Source organism: Loxodonta africana, chromosome 10 (genome assembly GCF_030014295.1).
Source record: "Loxodonta africana isolate mLoxAfr1 chromosome 10, mLoxAfr1.hap2, whole genome shotgun sequence".
Lineage (NCBI taxonomy): Eukaryota > Metazoa > Chordata > Mammalia > Proboscidea > Elephantidae > Loxodonta > Loxodonta africana.
This window is the reverse complement of record NC_087351.1, coordinates 79,510,252-79,528,934: the sequence shown is the minus strand read 5'-3', so window position 1 is coordinate 79,528,934 and position 18,683 is coordinate 79,510,252. Positions and strand designations below refer to the sequence as shown.

At 43.7% G+C, this 18,683-nt stretch overlaps 1 protein-coding gene across 1 annotated transcript in view; it reads right to left on the bottom strand.

Moving 5' to 3' along the window:
• Positions 1 to 18,683, bottom strand: part of PLEKHH1 (pleckstrin homology, MyTH4 and FERM domain containing H1) — a 50,956-nt gene that overhangs the window by 26,560 nt on the left and 5,713 nt on the right. The window contains exons 2-4 of the mRNA XM_003408723.4: positions 7,468 to 7,530; positions 6,428 to 6,577; positions 1,080 to 1,163 (exon numbers count right to left, since the gene is read on the bottom strand). Of these exons, the coding sequence (XP_003408771.3) occupies positions 1,080 to 1,163; positions 6,428 to 6,577; positions 7,468 to 7,530 (297 nt within the window). The remainder of the gene's footprint in view (positions 1 to 1,079; positions 1,164 to 6,427; positions 6,578 to 7,467; positions 7,531 to 18,683) is intronic.

Here is an 18,683-nt window from a genome sequence, read left to right as displayed (position 1 = left end):
TATACAAATGGCTTCTTCTGCTCAACATAACATCTATGAGATTTACCCTTGTTGCTGAACTACCTTTTAAATTAAATCCAACACACTTTTATTGAGCACCTTCTAGTATGGGTTAAGGCTGTGGGAAAAGTTCTGCTTCAAAGAACTAGCAGTCTAGCAGGGGACTTGATATGTGTGTCCAAAGATGGGAACATGAGGCAAAAAAAGCCAACCCCCCCGCAGATATGAACTACCTGTTTCAGGAGGACAAAGGAAGAAGAGATGAGAGGTCTTCCTTTTCTAAGCTTCAATGCTCTTTCTTTTTATTTAAACTGAGGTTAGTGAGGCTTTTGTTTTGTTTGTTTGACAAATATATCACTATAGCTTCCAGCCCAGAGTTTCCTAAATAAAGCTATAAAACTCAAAACCAAACCCGCTGCGGACCCTACAGGAGAGAGCAGAACTGCCCCACAGAGTTTCCAAGAAGCACCTCGTGGATTCAAACTGCCGACCTTTTGGTTAGCAGCCATAGCTTTTAACCACTATACCACCAGGGTTTAGCAAGTGACAAACTACAAAAGCGAATGGGCAGAACAGAGGAAAAAGTGGAGATAATGAATGGTAAGGACTGTGTGTGGTCCTCAGAAGGGAACTGATGGGGACTTTTCAGAAGTGAAACTCATTCCTTTCCCCTAAACTTAAACGCAGTACAAAACTAACCAGGAACTCTAGGGAAACTCAACCAAGAGAAACCAAAAAAAAAAAAAAAAATCAAACCCATTGCCGTCGAATCGATTCTGACTCACAGCAACCCTACAGGACAGAGTAGAACTGCCCCATAGAGTTTCCAAGGAGCGCCTGGCGGATTTGAACTGCTGACCTTTAGGTTAGCAGCCGCAGCACTTAACCACTACACCACCAGGGTTTCCACCAAGACAAACGGAAGGGAAAATTCCAGCATTTGAGCTGAATAAAGGACAAATTAACAAAATGAACGTCAGTCAAGGTACCATGAACAGACAAGCAGAAAAACTCTAGGGGTGCCAGCAACCTCAGGCACACCCTCATTCCAGGCTCTGCAAGGTAAGTTTTTGACTCACCTCTGCTAACTTTAGTGTCACCCATTCCTTGATCTTCGCAGCCTTTTCTTGAACAATTTTTGCTTCCTCAGCTCTCATTTGCTTCTGCAAAAAAGAGAGGGTCTTTAGTTAATTACAGTAGTCACTGGTAGAGTGAATACTGGAGGTGGGAAGCACAGTGGGGAAACAGCAGGTGACTGGATGCAGGGGACCCATTAGAGAAGCCCTAAGGGATAAAGCTTCAAAATATTATGCTGAGTGAAAAACCAAAAACAAAACCAAACCCATTGCTGTTGAGTTGATTCTGACTCACAGCGACCCTATAGGACAGAGTAGAACTGCCCCACAGGGTTTCCAAGCAGCAGCTGGTGGCTGACCTTTTGGTTAGCAGCTGAGCACTTAACCACTGTGCCTCCAGGGCTCCAAGTGAAAGAAACCAGACACAAAAGGCCACATATTATAAGATTCCATTTATATGAAATATCCAGAATAGGCAAATCCATAGAGACAGGGACTGGAAGACGGGGGGAAAGGAGAGTGACTCTTTAATGGGTATGTGGTTTTCTTTCAGGGTGAGAAAAATGTTCTGGAACTATACAGAGGTGGCGGCTGCTCAACACTGAATGCACTAAATGCCACTGAACTGTTCATTTTAAAATGGTTACATTTATGCTATTCGAGTCTCACCTCAACTGAAAGGAAAAGGCCATTAAGAAAATGACTAATAAATTTATATCATAACTATAAATTTACTGTGTGATTAAAAAAAAAAAGAACCCCTTAAAAACAAAAGACCAATGGGGGGAAAAAATCTGCAATGCAAACAATATGTAAGAGTTGATTTGAGATGAACTATCCAATAAATCATCTCAAATCAACTCCTATATATGGTTTGCATTGCAGATTTTTTTCCCCCCCAATAAATGGAAACCCTGGTGGCGTAGTAGTTCAGTGCTACGGCTGCTAACCAAGAGGTCAGCGGTTCAAATCCGCCAGGCGCTCCTTGGAAACTCTATGGGGCAGCTCTACTCTGTCCCGTAGAGAGTTGCTATGAGTCAGAATCGACTCGATGGCAGTAGGTTTGATTTGTTTTCTTTGGTACCCAATAAATACATGCAAAGGATATAAATAGGAAATCAACAGAAAAAAAAAAGGCAAAGAAACCCATGAAAAGTTGTCCAACCTCAATCATAATTTGAAGAATACAGATAAAAATAAGACACTATTTTCCTCTATCACACTAACACAATTTAAAAGTTTGATATTACCCAAAATTGGGTAATTGATATTACCCAAAATGTTGGGAAACCATCCTTCTTATACAAATTGGCAAAGGCTTTTTGCGGGGTGGAGTCCCTGGGTGGCGTAAACGGTTAACACACTTGGCTGCTAACTGAAAGGTCGACGTTTGAGTCTACCCAGAGGTGCCTTTAAAGAAAGGCCTGGTGATCTATTTCTGAAGGACCAGTCACTGAAAGCCCTGTGTAACCCCGTTCTACCCTGATGTACGTGGGGTCGCCAGGAGTGGGAATCGACTTGACAGCCACTGGTTTTTTGGGGGCAATTTGATTGTATCCATCAACATTTTAAATGTATATACCATTGACCTAACAAACCCGCTGCTCAGGAATTTTGTTGCAATATTATTTGATAAAGTAAAACAAAACAAAGACTCAAAACTAGAAGTAACCTCAACGATTACCAATAAGCGTTTGGTTAAATAAAAACATGGTACACCCACATGAGGGAACGCTATGTTTCAACACACGATAAAATGTTCATAATGAACAGCGGCTAACAGTGAAGAGTGGAAATGAAGGGTTGGGGATAGGGGCAAAATTTTACTTGTCATTTTATAACATTCTGGTCTTTCTGTATTTTTTATTATAAGCATGTGTGATGATTAAGGTTGAGTGTCAACTTGGCTTAGCCATGATTCTCAGTGATTTGGCAGTCGTATGATGTTGTGATCACTTGCATGGTGAGATATAATATGATCACCTCCATCATGGGATCTGCTGTGAGTAGCCAGTTAGCTGAAAGGGAATTTCCTTGGGCATGCAGCCTGCATTAAACATAAGTGGACATTCTGGCAAGGCTTGTGGGCTTTTGCTCACTCTGGAACCTGCAGCTGGCTCCTGTTCATCTGACTCCCAGTTCTTGGGGCTTGAGCTAGCAGGTTATATGCCGATCTTGGGATTTGTCCATCTTCACAGCCTCTGAGCAAGAGCCTTGCTCTGACCCGCCGATCTTGGGTTCACCAGCCCCTGTGGCTACGTGAATCAGGAGAAGCCTCTATCCTGACCCCTGGACTTGGGGACATTCCAGCCTGTGTGCTATTTCCTTGATATGAATCTCCCTCTATATATATTTATACACTTTACTGGTTTTGCTTCTCCTGAGAACCGAGCCTAAGACAGCATATATTACTTTTTAAAGTTATAAAAACAAAATATAAAGCTAACTTAGCACATTAAGTGAGATATTTTCCCAAAATAATCAAAAGAACATACGATGATTGAAAAGGGGAGTTTTGTATCTAAAGAACAGTAGCCTAGGATAGAGGGGAAGTATGGGCTTTGGGGAGTTAATGTGCTTGGCTGCTAACCGAAAGGTTGGATGCTCGAGTCCACCCAAAGGCACCTCGGAAGAAAGGCCTGGAGATGTACCGAAAAACCAGGCACTGAAAATCCTGTGCAGCACAGTTCTACTCTGACACACATGGCTTTGTCGTAAGTTGAAGCCTACTCTATGGCAACTGGGATGGACTTTGGAGCTTTGACCCTACCCCTGAGGCTTACTTGCTGTGGAGCATTAGGTAAGAAACTTAACTCCTCTGGTCCTGCCTCGTTACATTTACAACAGAGGATGGTATATCTCCCTTGCAGGGCTGTTTGATGGACAAAGTGAGAGAACGTGCATAGCACAGTGTCTGATACACAGGTAATCAACCAACTCTCCAACGAGTACTAGTGTCCCGATCTTAAGGGCCCAGAGACAAGGAATGCGTACTGAGTAGTTTAAAACTTTGGTTACATTGATGGGGAAAACTTGTCTGATAATTGCATAATGTCAGACTGATGCTCAAACAAGGGAGTCTGTGGGGAAGAGATGGGAATATCAAAATGTCAGATTCTCAGTATTTCAGAGTTGGGAGGATCTTAAAGGTTCTTTGGATCAGCAGCTGGCAAATTACTGCTCACGGGCCAAATCTAGCCATTGCTTGTTTTTGTTTTCTGCCTATTTTTGTAAATAAATTGGTAGTGTAAGATAGCCATGCCCATTCATTTATGTATCGTCTATGTCTGCTTTTGCACTACAGTGGCAGAGATGAGTAGCTGTGATAAGAGACCATGTGGCCCGTGGAAGTGATGGCGCTCTGGCACCAGGGTAAAGTTAGGCAGACAATGCCAAGCCACGTATATTCACTATCTGGCCCTTTACAGGAAAAAGTGTGGACCCCTGACCTAGTTTGATACCCTCTTTATATGGTGATATGGTTACAGAAACTGAGGACCAGAGGGGTGAAATGACTTGCCTCTGTAAGTTCGTAGCACAGCTGGGACTAAAACCAGGTCTCTTGACTCAGAGAACAGTGTTCTTTCTATTCTGATTTTGACCTATTTATTACTATTGTAAAACGACTTTGACCTAAGAAGCTTCGGCAGGAGTCATTTTGCCTACCAATTCCCAGGATACTGCCACTTCTAACTACGAACCACTCAAAAGAGAAAATAAGGTATCTCTAAAAATCAATGGGAAATTGATTAGGGATTCCATGTATCAAAACTATTTTCCCACCATTTTTCAGGAACACACAGTGCCCCGTATAGCATATAAAGGCACGGCCCACAAAGGAAATGTTCCGTCAGTGCTGATGAGTGATTAAAAACTTGCTTGGGATGGTGGGAAGGTACTACCAGGATCAGCCAGGACCAGCTCTTCACAGAGAATGCATATGTGGGAAATGAAAAGTTGTCTGACTGCACTGTGGGGTTTTTCGTTTTAAGTGACGGAGCTCTGGCACCAGGGGAAAGTTAGGTAGGCAAGGCCAATGGCAAAGGGATGGGAGAAATGGTGTTATGGATTGAATTGTGTCCCCCCAAAATATATGTTGTAAATCCTAACCCCTATACCTGTGGTTATAATTCCATTTGGGAATGGGCTTTGTTATGTTAATGAGACTGTATTAGTGTAGGATGTGTCTTAAGTCAATCTCTCTGAGATATAAAAGAGATTAAACAAGCAAGCGAGCAAGCAGAGAGGGGGGAAGACAGATGCCTTACTACGTGAAGATCACCAAGGAATATAAGCTGACGAGACAAGGACCTTCCTCCAGAGTCAACAGAGAAAGTCTTCCCCTAAGCTGGTGCCCTGAATTCGGACTTCCAGTCTCCTAAATGGTGAGAAAATAAATTCTGTCCTATAAAGCCACCCACTTGTGTTATTTCTGTAATAGCAGCACTAGACAACTACAACAGATGGAGTTGATGCGATTGTGGAGGGGAGGAGGCTGGGCACAGGGAATTGGCAGGATGATGCTCCAGATGGCCAAGTGTGTCCCTCTCCAGATCAAGGGGCAAAGGTACTAATGATGGCTGAAAATGCTGGGCAGTGGCCTCTCCTGGGCCGCCATGTGAACAGGAGGGGAGGCCCCACTTTTCAGAAGAGCTGACAACTTTTTCTCTGCCTACTCAGGTTCACAGAGAAACTGTGGCCAACCAGTTGACGGAGGCTGACTGTCCAGCTCCGTGCTGCTCTGATCATACTACAGATGACCTAAGTGAATTCTCACGACAGTCCTAAATTAAAAAAAAAAAACAAAAAACCTGTTGCCATTGAGTCAGTTCTGACTCCTTGCAACCCCATGTGTTACAGAGTAGAAATGCTCCATAGGGTTTTCAGTGGCTGGGACCTTTCAGAAGCTGATCACCAGGATTTTCTTCTGAGGAGCCTCCGGGTGGACTGGACTTGAACCCCCAACCTTTCAGTTAGCATCTGAGTGCTTAACTGTTTGTGGCACCCAGGCAGCCTACAAAGTATTATAACCCTCATTTTATAGATATGTAAAATGAATCAGTGACTTAAGTAACTTGCCCACAGTCACAGAGCAACATGTGCTAGAAGTGGGATTCAAATCTACGTCGGTCTGACTCCAAAGTCCTTTTCCACTATATCCCATGCCTCGCTTCTAATTAATGGATATGAGAAAGGCCTTCTAATAATTAAATCTACACCTAAAATAACAGTGTCACGAGCAAGTGAGGTCCCGTCACTGAAGGGCTCAAGCAGAGGGGTCAAGAAGCTGGGAGGCCAACAGGTGCAGCTGTTAGAGAGGTGTTGGCATTCAACTGCACATTAGCCCTTACCTGCTTCTCCAGCTGGGCCTCCAGTTGGCTGATGAGCTCATCTTTGCCCTGCGTGACTTTCATCAATTCTTGGTACTTCCGGTGCAGGCTGCCTGCCGAGTCCACATTCTTCAGATGGGACAGCTTTACCTTCTGTTCCATCACACCCACCTGAAAAGTACCGATCATCACAGGGTTGGGAATGTGTTACGTGAACTGGCTAATAAGATGGGAAAGATGCCTCCTGATGTCCCAGCCTGACTCCCAGGCAGAGCCCTTACCCAAGGCAGTCAGAGCCAATTAATTAAATGACCATATGTTAAGCCCTCATCTGGAAAGAAAATCATTTTGGCTACTCTAAAAAAACAGGTGGGTCTCAGGCCATCTAACTCTGGGGCCCCCAGTAGAGATTAGTTGAGCACGACACATAGCCCTGGAAAATAGCTGTTCCCACCTCAGAGTGGCAAAGATTTACTGCTTCCTGAAGGTACACATGCTTCTCCATATTTCCCAACCCTCTTGTAGCTAAAGTGGGGCAATGTAATTCACTTTAGCCAATGGGCTCTAAGTGGAAATGACACATTACATCTGGGCTGAAGAATTTAAGAGCTAGTACACAAGTCCAGCTCTCTCTTTCCCTACCATGGCAACCAAGAAGGCTGACTGTTCCAGATGGTCCAGCTATATGATAGGAGAGCCTCTGTTTGCCTGGATTCAAGAATGACTGTGTGGAGAAGAGCTCCTGGCTAGCCTTCAATGGATATGTACCATGAGTGAGAACTAAATGCAATAAACCACTGAGATTCCAGAATTAATGTGTCACCTCAGCACAGCCTGGCCTATTCTGACTAATAAACTCATCCACTCACTGCACTGACTCTTACCCAAAGACTCATTCCCATGGAAAGCTCCATGCACCTTAATTTTTCAGAAGGTCTGATAACACGTGATTGCCGGTTTCCCTTGTCCCTGTAAGGAGCTCATCAGTGTCCAGGTGTGTCCATGGAAAGGCCAACAGTCATTTCCCCTGCATACTCCTACCAATCCTCACCCCCAGTTACCTGGGTCTCCGCATTCTCTGCTCTCTGCTCCGCCTCCAACAGCCTCTGTTCCAGCTCTTGCATCTGTTCAGCCAGAGAGAAGGGGAGATATAGGCCTGGTTTTCCTACTGTGAACATGGCAGTGGGGCAACTAGAGGGAATTTTGCTGACACTGCACACAGGCCAGGCTTTAACTGCCCATTTTAAGGGACTCAAGCAGGCCAGGTGCCAAAGTGAAGATTTTCATGGCAACTCTCAGCTCCCCAACTGTTATGGATTGAATTGTGTCCCCCTCCCCCCAAAATACATGTTGGAATCCTAACCCCTACACTTAAGGATGTAACGTAACGACCTTATATTTAATGAAAAAAAAAAAATTTTTTTTTTTTTTTTTTTAATCATCCCTGGTAATACCATCTAACATAATCAATCCATTGAGGTCATACCCATATAGGTAAATCCTAAACTTCTCATTTATATAAAGAGCAGCAAAGACACAGAGACACAAATGCACACACACAGGGAAAGACAAATACCATGTGAGGATCACCAAGGAACCAAGGAATGCCCAGGGCTACCAACAAAGAAGGAATTGGCACGGCTAAGACCTTGATTTGGACTTTTAGCCTCCACAGCTGTGAGGAAAAAAATTCTGTTCTTTAAAGCCATCCACTTGTGGTATTTCCGTTATAGAAGCACTAGGAAGCTAAGACACTGACCCTGAATTTTTGAGGCACTTGAAAAGCACATGGCTGCTGTCCTCTCTGCTAAGGGATGAAAAGTCTAGTTCTCCCTTTTGTAGAGATGTGAGAAGGGGCAGAAGTATCACCATCATTCTTCCTGAGGTATTCCTGCCCTCAATCCTGCCTTCTGTCTCCTCTCCCCGAAGCCTCTCAGTTCTGGGTCCCAGGCACGCCATGCCACAACTCCCCCAAGTCCCTGGCGTGGAACCTGCTCCCATATGAGCCCATATTTGTCAACGGTGAAGAATGTTCCTTCCTACCCTGGAAAATCTCATTGGCTGGGGACAAACACCTCCTCATACACGGTTGCAGACCCTCTGAATGGAAATAGCGTTCATTGGTATCACCTTATTTGATTTTTTTTTTTAAGAAATAGGGGGAAAGACAAAGTTTTTACAAATTATATCTTGCTGGCAGTAGAGGCATATTATTCAGGTCTGAGAAGCTCAGCAATCCTAGAACCTTCTACCAGATGGCCCAAGCAAAGGGAACAAAGTTCCTGCCCACGGAACTTCATCAGGGACCAGATCTAGGCTGAAGCCTAAGGAGCTGCTCAAGGAGCTCATGGTCTGGGTGGCATCTTTGCAACTATGCAAGTTCACAGGATGGAAGGGGGAGTCTGGGTTGGATTTCAGCTCCCATTTCTCCCCCTGGCCAGCCACTGCTGCCCGAATTGCACACAGTCACATGGAGGCCCTGAAGAAGCAAAGCAGATTCATACATCAAACTCTTATATCAAACTCCATGTGCCACAGCCCAGTCAGAGTCAGCTGCTTCCTTCCCTACTCTGCCTTGACCCAGGGCAACATCTGTACATTACAAATATACTACCACTACCAGTTTACATGGAGTCAACCCCAACTCACGGTGACTCCATGTGTGTCAGAGTAGAATGGTGCTCCACATGGTTTTCAAAGGCTGATTTTTTGGAAGTAGGTTGCCAGGCCTTTCTTCCAAGGCACCTGTGGGTAGACTGAAACCTCCAACTTTCTGGTTAGCAGCTGAGCATGGTAACCTAAGGACTCCTACAAATATACTAGAGGCATAATTTCCTAGCCTGGGTCCTCCGTGAGGCTGGACAGGCTCAGGGCTCCCTCAAGCCTTGTCTTCCAAGCTCCAGCCCAGCCCTCACCCACCTCATCTCTGCAAATTTGGCCTTTTCTTTGGCAACTCAGCCTTCCCTCCTTGGCCTGGGCCCCTGGCCTGATATTTACCAATTAACTGAGCAATTCCTCCTTTTCCCCATTCTCTCATCAACTAGGCTAAAATTTGCTTTCCCTGATTAAAGGGTGTGAGTGAAGGAGCAGTTAGTTGCCTGGTGTGAACAGTGACAGGAGAGTTACACATGAGGGGGGGCTCATGTTCCAGAACCAGCAGCTTCCCTCTCCTAGAGGCAGTCTGCCCTCGTCCCTCTTTCTCCTTCCTGGGATTGAGGGTCACGGTGCAGATGCTTTCAGGACAGGCTCCCTTCAAAGGAGAGCTGGGGTTACATACACCTGAGGACCCAAGTAAAACTCAAGATTTACAACCCATAGAACAAAAATGTCCCTGGGGCTCCCACCCTTGATGGACATTCATGTACTCAGGCCAAAGATGCCTCCATCTCCTTTCCTTTCTCCCTGGGGTTTACTAATCATGATTGAAACTCTCCACTCATGCCTAAAAAAAAAAAAATTTTTTTTTTTTACTCAAGCCTGAAAGGGTGGGCTGTTTCTGGCCAGACTCAGAGAGCCTCTTCCAAATCAAATAGTCCTTGAACCTGTCCTAGAGGAGTCTTTCGACCTTCAAACAGTTGCTACGCTGCTATGAGGGAGATAACAGCATAAACCAACATATGGTTACAGGGGTGGCTGCCCAGTACAAAAGAAATTCCCCTTGGTGGGAAAGGGGTTAATACCTAGTGGTGGCCCCAATGACCAGATTAATACTGTATAACCCCTCCCTCTTCGACACCTGACTCTGCTTGAGCCAATCCGGTTCCTTCTCCCCAAGAATCCAAAAGCTAGAATTGAGAGACCAGAGCCTGGAGCCAGGGGGCTGCACCAGAGAAGGTGCAGAGACTTCACCAAGTAGTGGTAGTGAACAGTTCTTTCAGCTCTGTAAGCTGCCCCAGGGTCCTTCCAATAAATTCCCCCGTTTGCTTAAGCTAGCTAGAGTTGGTTTCTTTCTTTTTAATAATTTTTTTTATTGTAAAAAATACATATAACACAACATTTGCCAATTCAACATTTTTCAGGTGTACGATTTAGTGATAGCAATTACATTAATCATGTTGTGCAACCATTACCCATAATCGTTGCCAAATTTTCCCATCACCGTAAGAGTTGGTTTCTTTGCCTGCATTAGAAAGAACTCTAACTAATGCAATGACTGAAAGCATCTTATTTTCCAAGAATAAAATTAAATATTGAATTGGAAGGCCTTGGGCTCTTGACAAGTTTCCCAGACTGACTTTCAGCTGGACATCTAGAGCTCACGTCTGCGCTGCAGCACAGAAGAGGCACAGGATTTCTGTAAGAAATGGTAATTCATACTCTTGACCTTCTGCAATGATCATCTGATGTTTTATAACTTCACCTGATGGAAAACTTGCTATCTTATTTTGCAGATGGAGAAGCCAAAGTCCAGTCAAGAAGAGAACGTATCTCAGTCTACTTCTCAGTGGCCTGGTCCTGCACCACCTTCATGAGTGCTATATTTGAGTCCATTGTTCTGGCTACGTGTCAATCCATCTCACCAAGGCCTTCCTCGCCTTCGTTTACCCTCCACTTTACCTTTTCTAGTGTTTAGTCTTTTCTCATGACATGTCCAAAGTAAGTGAACTGAAGTCTCACCATTCTCACTTCTAAGGATCATTCTCGTTAAATTTCTTCTAAGACCGATTTATTCGTTCTTCTGGTTGTCCAAGATATATTCAATATTCTTTGCCAACACCACAATTTGAATCAGTTCTTCTCCTTCTTTTTTTTTCATTATAGCAAGCATTTCCCCCCTCAAGATTTTATTATTCATCCCTTTAGGGTATGTCGTCACTGAAACAGATGGAATGGCAAAGCCTGGGGTTTCCACTCTGCCCTGGGCTGCCATGTGGTCCTTGTTGCTGCTGACCCTCCCAGTAATTCTTATCTCAAAGCATTCTGTAGTCATTTTTAGGCTGGAGTTTTCTTTTTTCTCTAAAACTAATGTCTGCACATTGAAAACATTCTGAACTTCTTGTAAAGAGAGAAGTGTATAATGATCATCTAAGCATCCCCTACCACACTCCAACAATTATCTACATTCTGCCATCCTTGTTTGAAAAGAATATGCTTAAAATCATGTTTCCCTCAGTTTAATAAAAATAAAATTTCTCTAACCACTGGTGGCGTAGTGGTTAAGAGCCATGGCAGCTAACCAAAAGGTCCACAGTTCGAATCCACCAGCTGCTCCTTGGAAACCATATGGGGCATTCTACTCTGTCCTATAGGGTTGCTATGAGTCGGAATTGACTCGACGGCAACGGGTTTGGTTTTTTTTTAATTGCCACGGGAGTACTCCCAGGTGTGTCTGTGCTCACATGTCATTTTTAGAGTTTCAAAGGGCGAATTCTTCTTTTAATGCAGCACCAACCCTTTTCACAAGGGTAGATCTTCCTTCTTCACCCTTACTTAAAAGGCCACCCCTGGAGCTCTGAAATGCTCTAGCTATGGGTGGGCCACCCATTATTTGGGGTCAATTTCTCCTCTCAGAGGGTTACCTAGAACCATGTCCTCAGCTGCCCTTTTAGCTGAGACCTCTGTGGGTCTGGGGTGGCAAACCAGCAAAAGAGGTGTCAGGTTTAGGCGGCTGACAGGGATCCTCTTTCACCAACTGTGACTCACACATAGGACTCATAAGTTACCCTACAACTGGCTGTAGCAACCTGATAAAATGCACTTGGCATTGATGTGCAATTTAACCTTCATGTCCACAGCTCCTTGTTACACTTGGTGATGCTGTGAAATAGCAGCCCCGTGGCAGCAATCAAGGTAGCCTGGGCTCTCCTGCACACGTACTGGGCAGTGGCCTGAGCTAAGAGCCATGCCATTCTGAGTCTCAATTTTCCCTTTAAGAAGGGGATTCAACATTCTTACCATTGACTTTCACCCATTGGAGAGAATGGTACAGAGAAGAACTCTGGCTCTGGAATCAGACTGGCTCCATCACAGTATGGCTTTAGATAATTCCTTCACCTTTCTGTGCCTCAGTTTACTCACTAGTAAAAAGAGGATAATGACAGTATCTGTTTCCTAGGGTTGTTGTGAAGATTACACAAGATACCCCATGTAAAGGATATGCATGACCTGGCATTTACTGAACAGTTTATAGATATGAGCTATGTGTTGGTTTTCCATATGCAAAGATGGCACTTTAGGGCTAGGGAGACCAGTTTGCCTGGGACAGTCTGCTGTATACCTGCTGTCCTAGCATAATTTGCGATTTTGTTGTTGCTGTTAGGTGCCGTCAAGTCGATTCTGACTCATAGCAATCCTATATACAACAGAAGGAAACACTGCCCAGTCCTGAGCCATCCTCACAATTGTTATGCTTGAGCCCACTGTTGCAGCCACCGTGTCAATTCATCTCACTGAGAGTCTTCCTCTCTTTTGCTGACCCTCTATTTTACCAAGCATGATATCCTTCTTCAGTGACTGGTCCCTCCTGAGACAAATCACCATCCTTGCTTCTAAGAAGCTTTCTGGCTGTATTTCCTCCAAGACCAATTTGTCTATTCTTTTGGCAGTCCACGGTATATTCAATATTCTTTGCCAACACCATAATTCAAAGGCATCAATTCTTCTTTGGTCTTCCTTGTTCACTGTCCAGCTTTCCCATGCATATGAGGTGACTGAAAACACCACAGCTTGAGTCAGGCGCACGTTAGTCCTTAAAGTGACATCTTTGCTTTTTAACACTTTAAAGAGGTCTTCTGCAACAGATTTTCCCAATGCAATGCGGCGTTTGATTTCTTGACTGCTGGTTCCATGGGTGTTGATCGTGGGTCCAAGTAAAATGAAATCCTTGACAACTTCAATCTTTTCTCCATTTATCATGATGCTGCTTAGTGGTCCAGTTGTGAGGACTTTTGTTTTATGTTGAGGTGTAATCCATACCGAAGGCTGTGGTCTTTGATCTTCATCAATCGGTGCTTCAAGTCCTCTTCACTTTCAGCAAGCAAGGTTGTGTTATCTGCATAATGCAGGTTGTTAATGAGTCCTTCTCCAGCCCAGATGCCCTGTTCTTCATATAGTTCAGCTTCTTGGATTATCTGCTCAGCGCACAGATTGAATAAGTACAGTGAAAGGATACAGACTTCAAACCCAGCAGTATCTCCTTGTTCTGACTGAATGACTGCCTCGTGGTCTAGGTACAGCTCCTGATGAGCACAATTAAGTGTTCTGGAATTCCCATTCTTCGCAATGTTATCCATAATTGGTTATGATCCACACAGTTGAATGCCTTTGCATAGTCAAGAAAACACAGGTAAACATCTTTCTGGTATTTCTCTGCTTTTAGCCATGATCCATCTAACATCAGCAATGGTATCTCTTGTTCCACATCCTTTTCTGAATCTGGCTCGAATTTCTGGCAGTTCCCAGTTGATGTACTGCTGCAGCCACTTTTGAAAAATCTTCAGTAAAATTTTACTTGTGTGTGATATTAATGATAAAAAAAAAATACTATTCGATAATTTCCGCATTCTTTTGGATCACCTTTCTTTGGAACGGGTAAAAATATGGATGTCTTCCAGTCAGTTGGCCAGGTAGCTGTCTTCCAAATGCCTTGGCATAGACGAGTGAGTGCTTCCAGCGATGCATCTGTTTGCTGCAACATCTCTATTGGTATTCCGTCAATTCCTGGAGCCTTGTTTTTCACCAATGCCTTCAGGGCAGCTTGGACCTCTTCCTCCAGTACCATCGGTTCTTGATCATATACTACCTCCTGAAATGGCTGAACGTTGACCAATTCTTTTTAGTATAATGACTGTCTGTATTCCTTCCACCTTTTTTGATGCTTCCTTTGTCATTTAGTATTTTCCCCATAGAAACCTTTGTTGTATAATTAGCAATACAGCTTCCTTCCTCTCAACAAAATGTACTGGTTTATGAGATAAAATTATATGGTCATCCTATTTACGATCCATTTACAGGAAGAATGGGTTTTAAGCCAGAGGGGGCAACTATTAACCTACAGAAGAGTCTTATGAGACCTACTCAGTGAGTGAACTACATGGTGAGTGCTGTATGCGTTCAGCCTATACTTATATAGCTACACAGCGCCACTTGCTCTGTGTCTAATACTGTTGAAGCACTTTACACATATAAACATATTTAACCCTCATAATAATCCTAGGAGGCAGGTCCTATTATTATGTAATAAAAAGCAGAGAAGTTAAGTAACTTGCCAAAGGTCACACTGCAAATAAAGGGCAAAGCTAGGTTTCTGGAGCAGTCTGGTTCCAAGCTCTTAGCCACTGTGCTATATATTGCCTCTCACATATCACATAAAAATCCAAATTCCACATAAAATTCCCCATTTCCAGCTTCTCTTGAAAAATTAGAAGATCTGGCCACATTAGGGCTACATTTCACATGGCAATAAGTGGCCTCCTCCTTTAGATGTGCATGTTCCCTCTAGCTCTCATTTATCTAAGTTGCCTGTAAGCATCTGAGAAGGTCATCACGCTTGGTAAAGTAGGGGGTCAGTTCTAGCTATTAGATGGTACTAACTCTACTGTAATCAAAGACAATGGATTTCAACTTTTTTGGGCGGCAACAGACCTTTTCAATTGATATCATATGCTTATTATCAACTATATAAAATACACCAACATAAACTTGCTCTAGTTTCTGATTGAAGAAGAGAGGGGAAGGAAGAGCTCAAAGTCTTATCTGTGGGTTCCACCATACTCCACAGCCCCAGAACTTCCTCAGGGCACCAATACGGGCTCAAGGCATCTGCTAGAAGGACAGCTGAATGCGGCTCACAGGTAAAGGCCATACCAAGGTTAGTGGCATCAGAACCACATATGGAGGGTGTTATAATGCAGAGTCCTGGACCTTGCCCACAGGGTTTTTTTTGTTTTGTTTTAGTTAAGTCTGAGGAAGTAACCATTGGAATGTGCTTGAAAAGAAAATCCCAGATGATTCTGATGCAGGTGGTTCAAAGACCACACTCTGAAAAACACTAGGTGGGCCATAGAATGAAAACAAAACTGACTCCTTTGGGGGTAGAACCTGGGGTTGTGGCCCCACTAGCACAGGGCTCTTTTTGAATGGCTTTACAGTAGTAAGAACCCTATCAATACTATGGTTCTTGGCAAATACTACAATGGGCAACAGCCTTATAAAGAATCAGGGGTTAGGAGAAGAACAATCAAAATCTCTCTCCCTACATGTACACACACACATGCACAGACACAGAGGTACACCAAACACTGAATGAAAGTTCTGGAAGGCATCTGTTTCCAAAGCAAATCAGATCTGTCAGCACAGACGTCTGCTAAGGCATACTGTCTGATAACTTTATGCAGACTTCAACATATTTCCAACTAGTCCTGTCAGTCCTAGTAGTCTCCTTTTACAGTACCTAGCCTTTTCAGAAATTATGAAGTACTTTAGGATATGTTTTCTGGGCCTTGTGTTCGATCCATACATTGGGAACCTGGTGCCTACACTGAACTGCTGTCTCTGTATAATCCATGGTCTGAGGTGGAAGTAGCAATACTCATTGTTCTTTTTTTTTAAGGGAATTGAACTGAACCATTTATACATTCAAAAAAAATTTTTTTGGACTACAAATTTTTGGTATATAAAATGTGAAACTGGTTATTTCAAAATCTTGGTTGGGGAAACTGGTAAGGGATTCTGGAAATAAAGAAGTGCATGAAATCTTCAAGCTAAATAAAGACGGGTGTTCTATTATTTCTTCCATTATAAATCCACTCAAATTCCTTTTGAAACCAGATAGGAATTACATAAATAAAAAAATTAAAAACATATTAGTTCTAATATTAATGTCATTTATTCATCATGCAAATTCTTTACAAAGCTCTTTTGTAAATAGATATTATACCCCTGGTTTTCAGGTGAGATAACTGAGGCACAGGCTTAAACAAGAATGGAAAAGCCCCAGAATCAATCACATTTCAAATATCCATCTACACAGCCTCTTAGGAGAGACTGATCTGAACAGCGCTGTGACTTCTCCAGCAGGCCAAGAAAGAGTTGCGGGAAATAGCTCCCAGTGAGTACAGCAAGAAGATGTGGATTCTAAGATATCGGCCACTCCCTCGGACTCCTCTACGGAATGGAAAGTGAGTCCACAGATAATCTGGCTCTGGAATGGGGTGGCCCTGGTAATCTGGGTGTCCATGACAGCAGCACACCAGACCTTTAGAGATACAACAGCAAAGCCAAGCTCTAGTACCACCTCTTCTCCTTACCCTTCAGCTAGCTCTCTCTTGTCCTTAGGTGAGGGGTTAGCTGGTATCCTTTATGTTTCCTCTTAAAAAAAATTTTTTTTAGCAGAGTATTTCACTTCCAGGAGCACTGGTGGTATAACAGTTAAGTTCTGGGCTGCTAACCAAACAGCTGACAGTTCGAACCCACCCCGCCGCTCCGTGAAAAAAAGACCTGGTGATTTGCTTCCATAAAAACTACAGCCAAGAAAATGCTATGGGGCAGTTCTACTCTGTCATGTGGGGGTGCTATGCATCAAAATCAATTTGATGGCACCTAACAACAACAACATTCCACTTCTAGAATAGCAGTTGTGTAAGAGGGAGTCAGGTATGAGTAGGTTGTGTGTCGGGGAAGGAGTAAGAGCAAGTCAGGAATTCTTCCAAGCCTTAGCAGCCAGTGGGCAGTACCTGATCCCAGGCAGAGAAGGTCCCCAGGAAGCACCAGCTTTGCTCGCCCTGCGCTATGGCCAGCAGTGAGTGAGTGGTGCAATCTCTCCCTTCCCAAAACCGGCAAGATGCACTGCAGAGAGGTGGAGGGGGCAGTTGGGCAGGGGGCTGACCAGAGAAGCCCTGAGTCTAGGGACCTAGCTGACATGGCTCACCCAAATGAGTGAGTACCAATGACGACTGACAAGTTCTGGAAAGAATCACAGAGACTGCACCAGGGCTTGGCCCCATAGCATCTCTCCTGGGAAACCTGTATCATTTCCTCCTAGGATCTGAAACCTATCTTGAATCTACTGGGAAAATCTCTTGTGAATTGCTGAACTTGTTATACTGGCCTGGGGGGTGATTGCTGGTGGCAGGCACAGTCCCTGACACTGAGCAATGTGGTGTGTGTGGCCTTAAGTATTCCTGCTGAGGGGTACAGTGTCAGGCTAATGTCACAGCCCTTTTTCTTACTTAAATCTCACCCCGTGATCCCTAGTCGAGATTTATTTCTGCCCCCCTTCCCTCCCACACCCCTAATCTTTTCTGCCCTCTGTCTGCATCTTTCCTTTCTTCACTCCCAACTCTACCCAAGTCACACTACAAGCCCCCAACATTTTACTTTGAGGGAAATGTGGTTACATGACAATCAAAGGAAGCCCTGACAGTCCTCGAAAAGTAAACACAGAACTACCATGTGACTCAGCAATTCTGCTCCCCCATATATACCCAAAAGAATTCAAAGCAGGGGCTCAAACGCACACTTGTACACCAGTGTGCATGCCAGCATTATTTACAATAGCCAAATGGTAGAAACAACCCAAGTGTCCACAATAACTGCATGGATAAACAAGATGTGAAATATACATACAATGGAACATTACTCAGTAAAGAGAAATGAAGTTCCAATACATGCTTGGCGTGGATGAACCTCGAAAATAAGCTACAGTGAAATAAGCTAGGTACAAAAGGACAAATACTGTATGATCCCATTTATATGAAATATCCAGAGTTGGTAAATGTACAGAGACCAAAGTTTATCAGCAGTTACCAGGAAAGCAGGGAGGGGGAGAGGGGAATTCATTGTCTGGGGGGTACTTCATTTCTGTTATGGGTGATGGAAAAATTCAGAAATGGATAGTGGTGATGGTTATATAACATGATGAACGTAATTAATCTCACTGAATTGTACATGTAAAAAAAGTTGAAACTGCACGTTTTAAATGGTATTTTATTGTGTGAAGGTTTACACAGCAGTTTAGTTTCCCATTCAACAATTTTTACACAAATTGTTCAGTGACACTGGTTACATTCTTCCCAATGTGTGAACTTTCTTATTATTTCCGTTCTGGTGGTTCTATTTTTATTAATCAAGTTTCCATGTCCCCTTACCTTCTCATCTCTGTTTTAAAGTAATTGTTGACTGTTTGGTAATGCAGTGATTAGGTGCTTGGTTGCTAACGGAAGGGTTGGCTGTTCGAACCTACCAGCCGCTCTGCAGGAAAGAGATGTGGCAGGCTGCTCCCATGAAGATTTACAGCCTTGGAAACCTCACAGGGCAGTTCTACTCTGTCCTTTAGGGT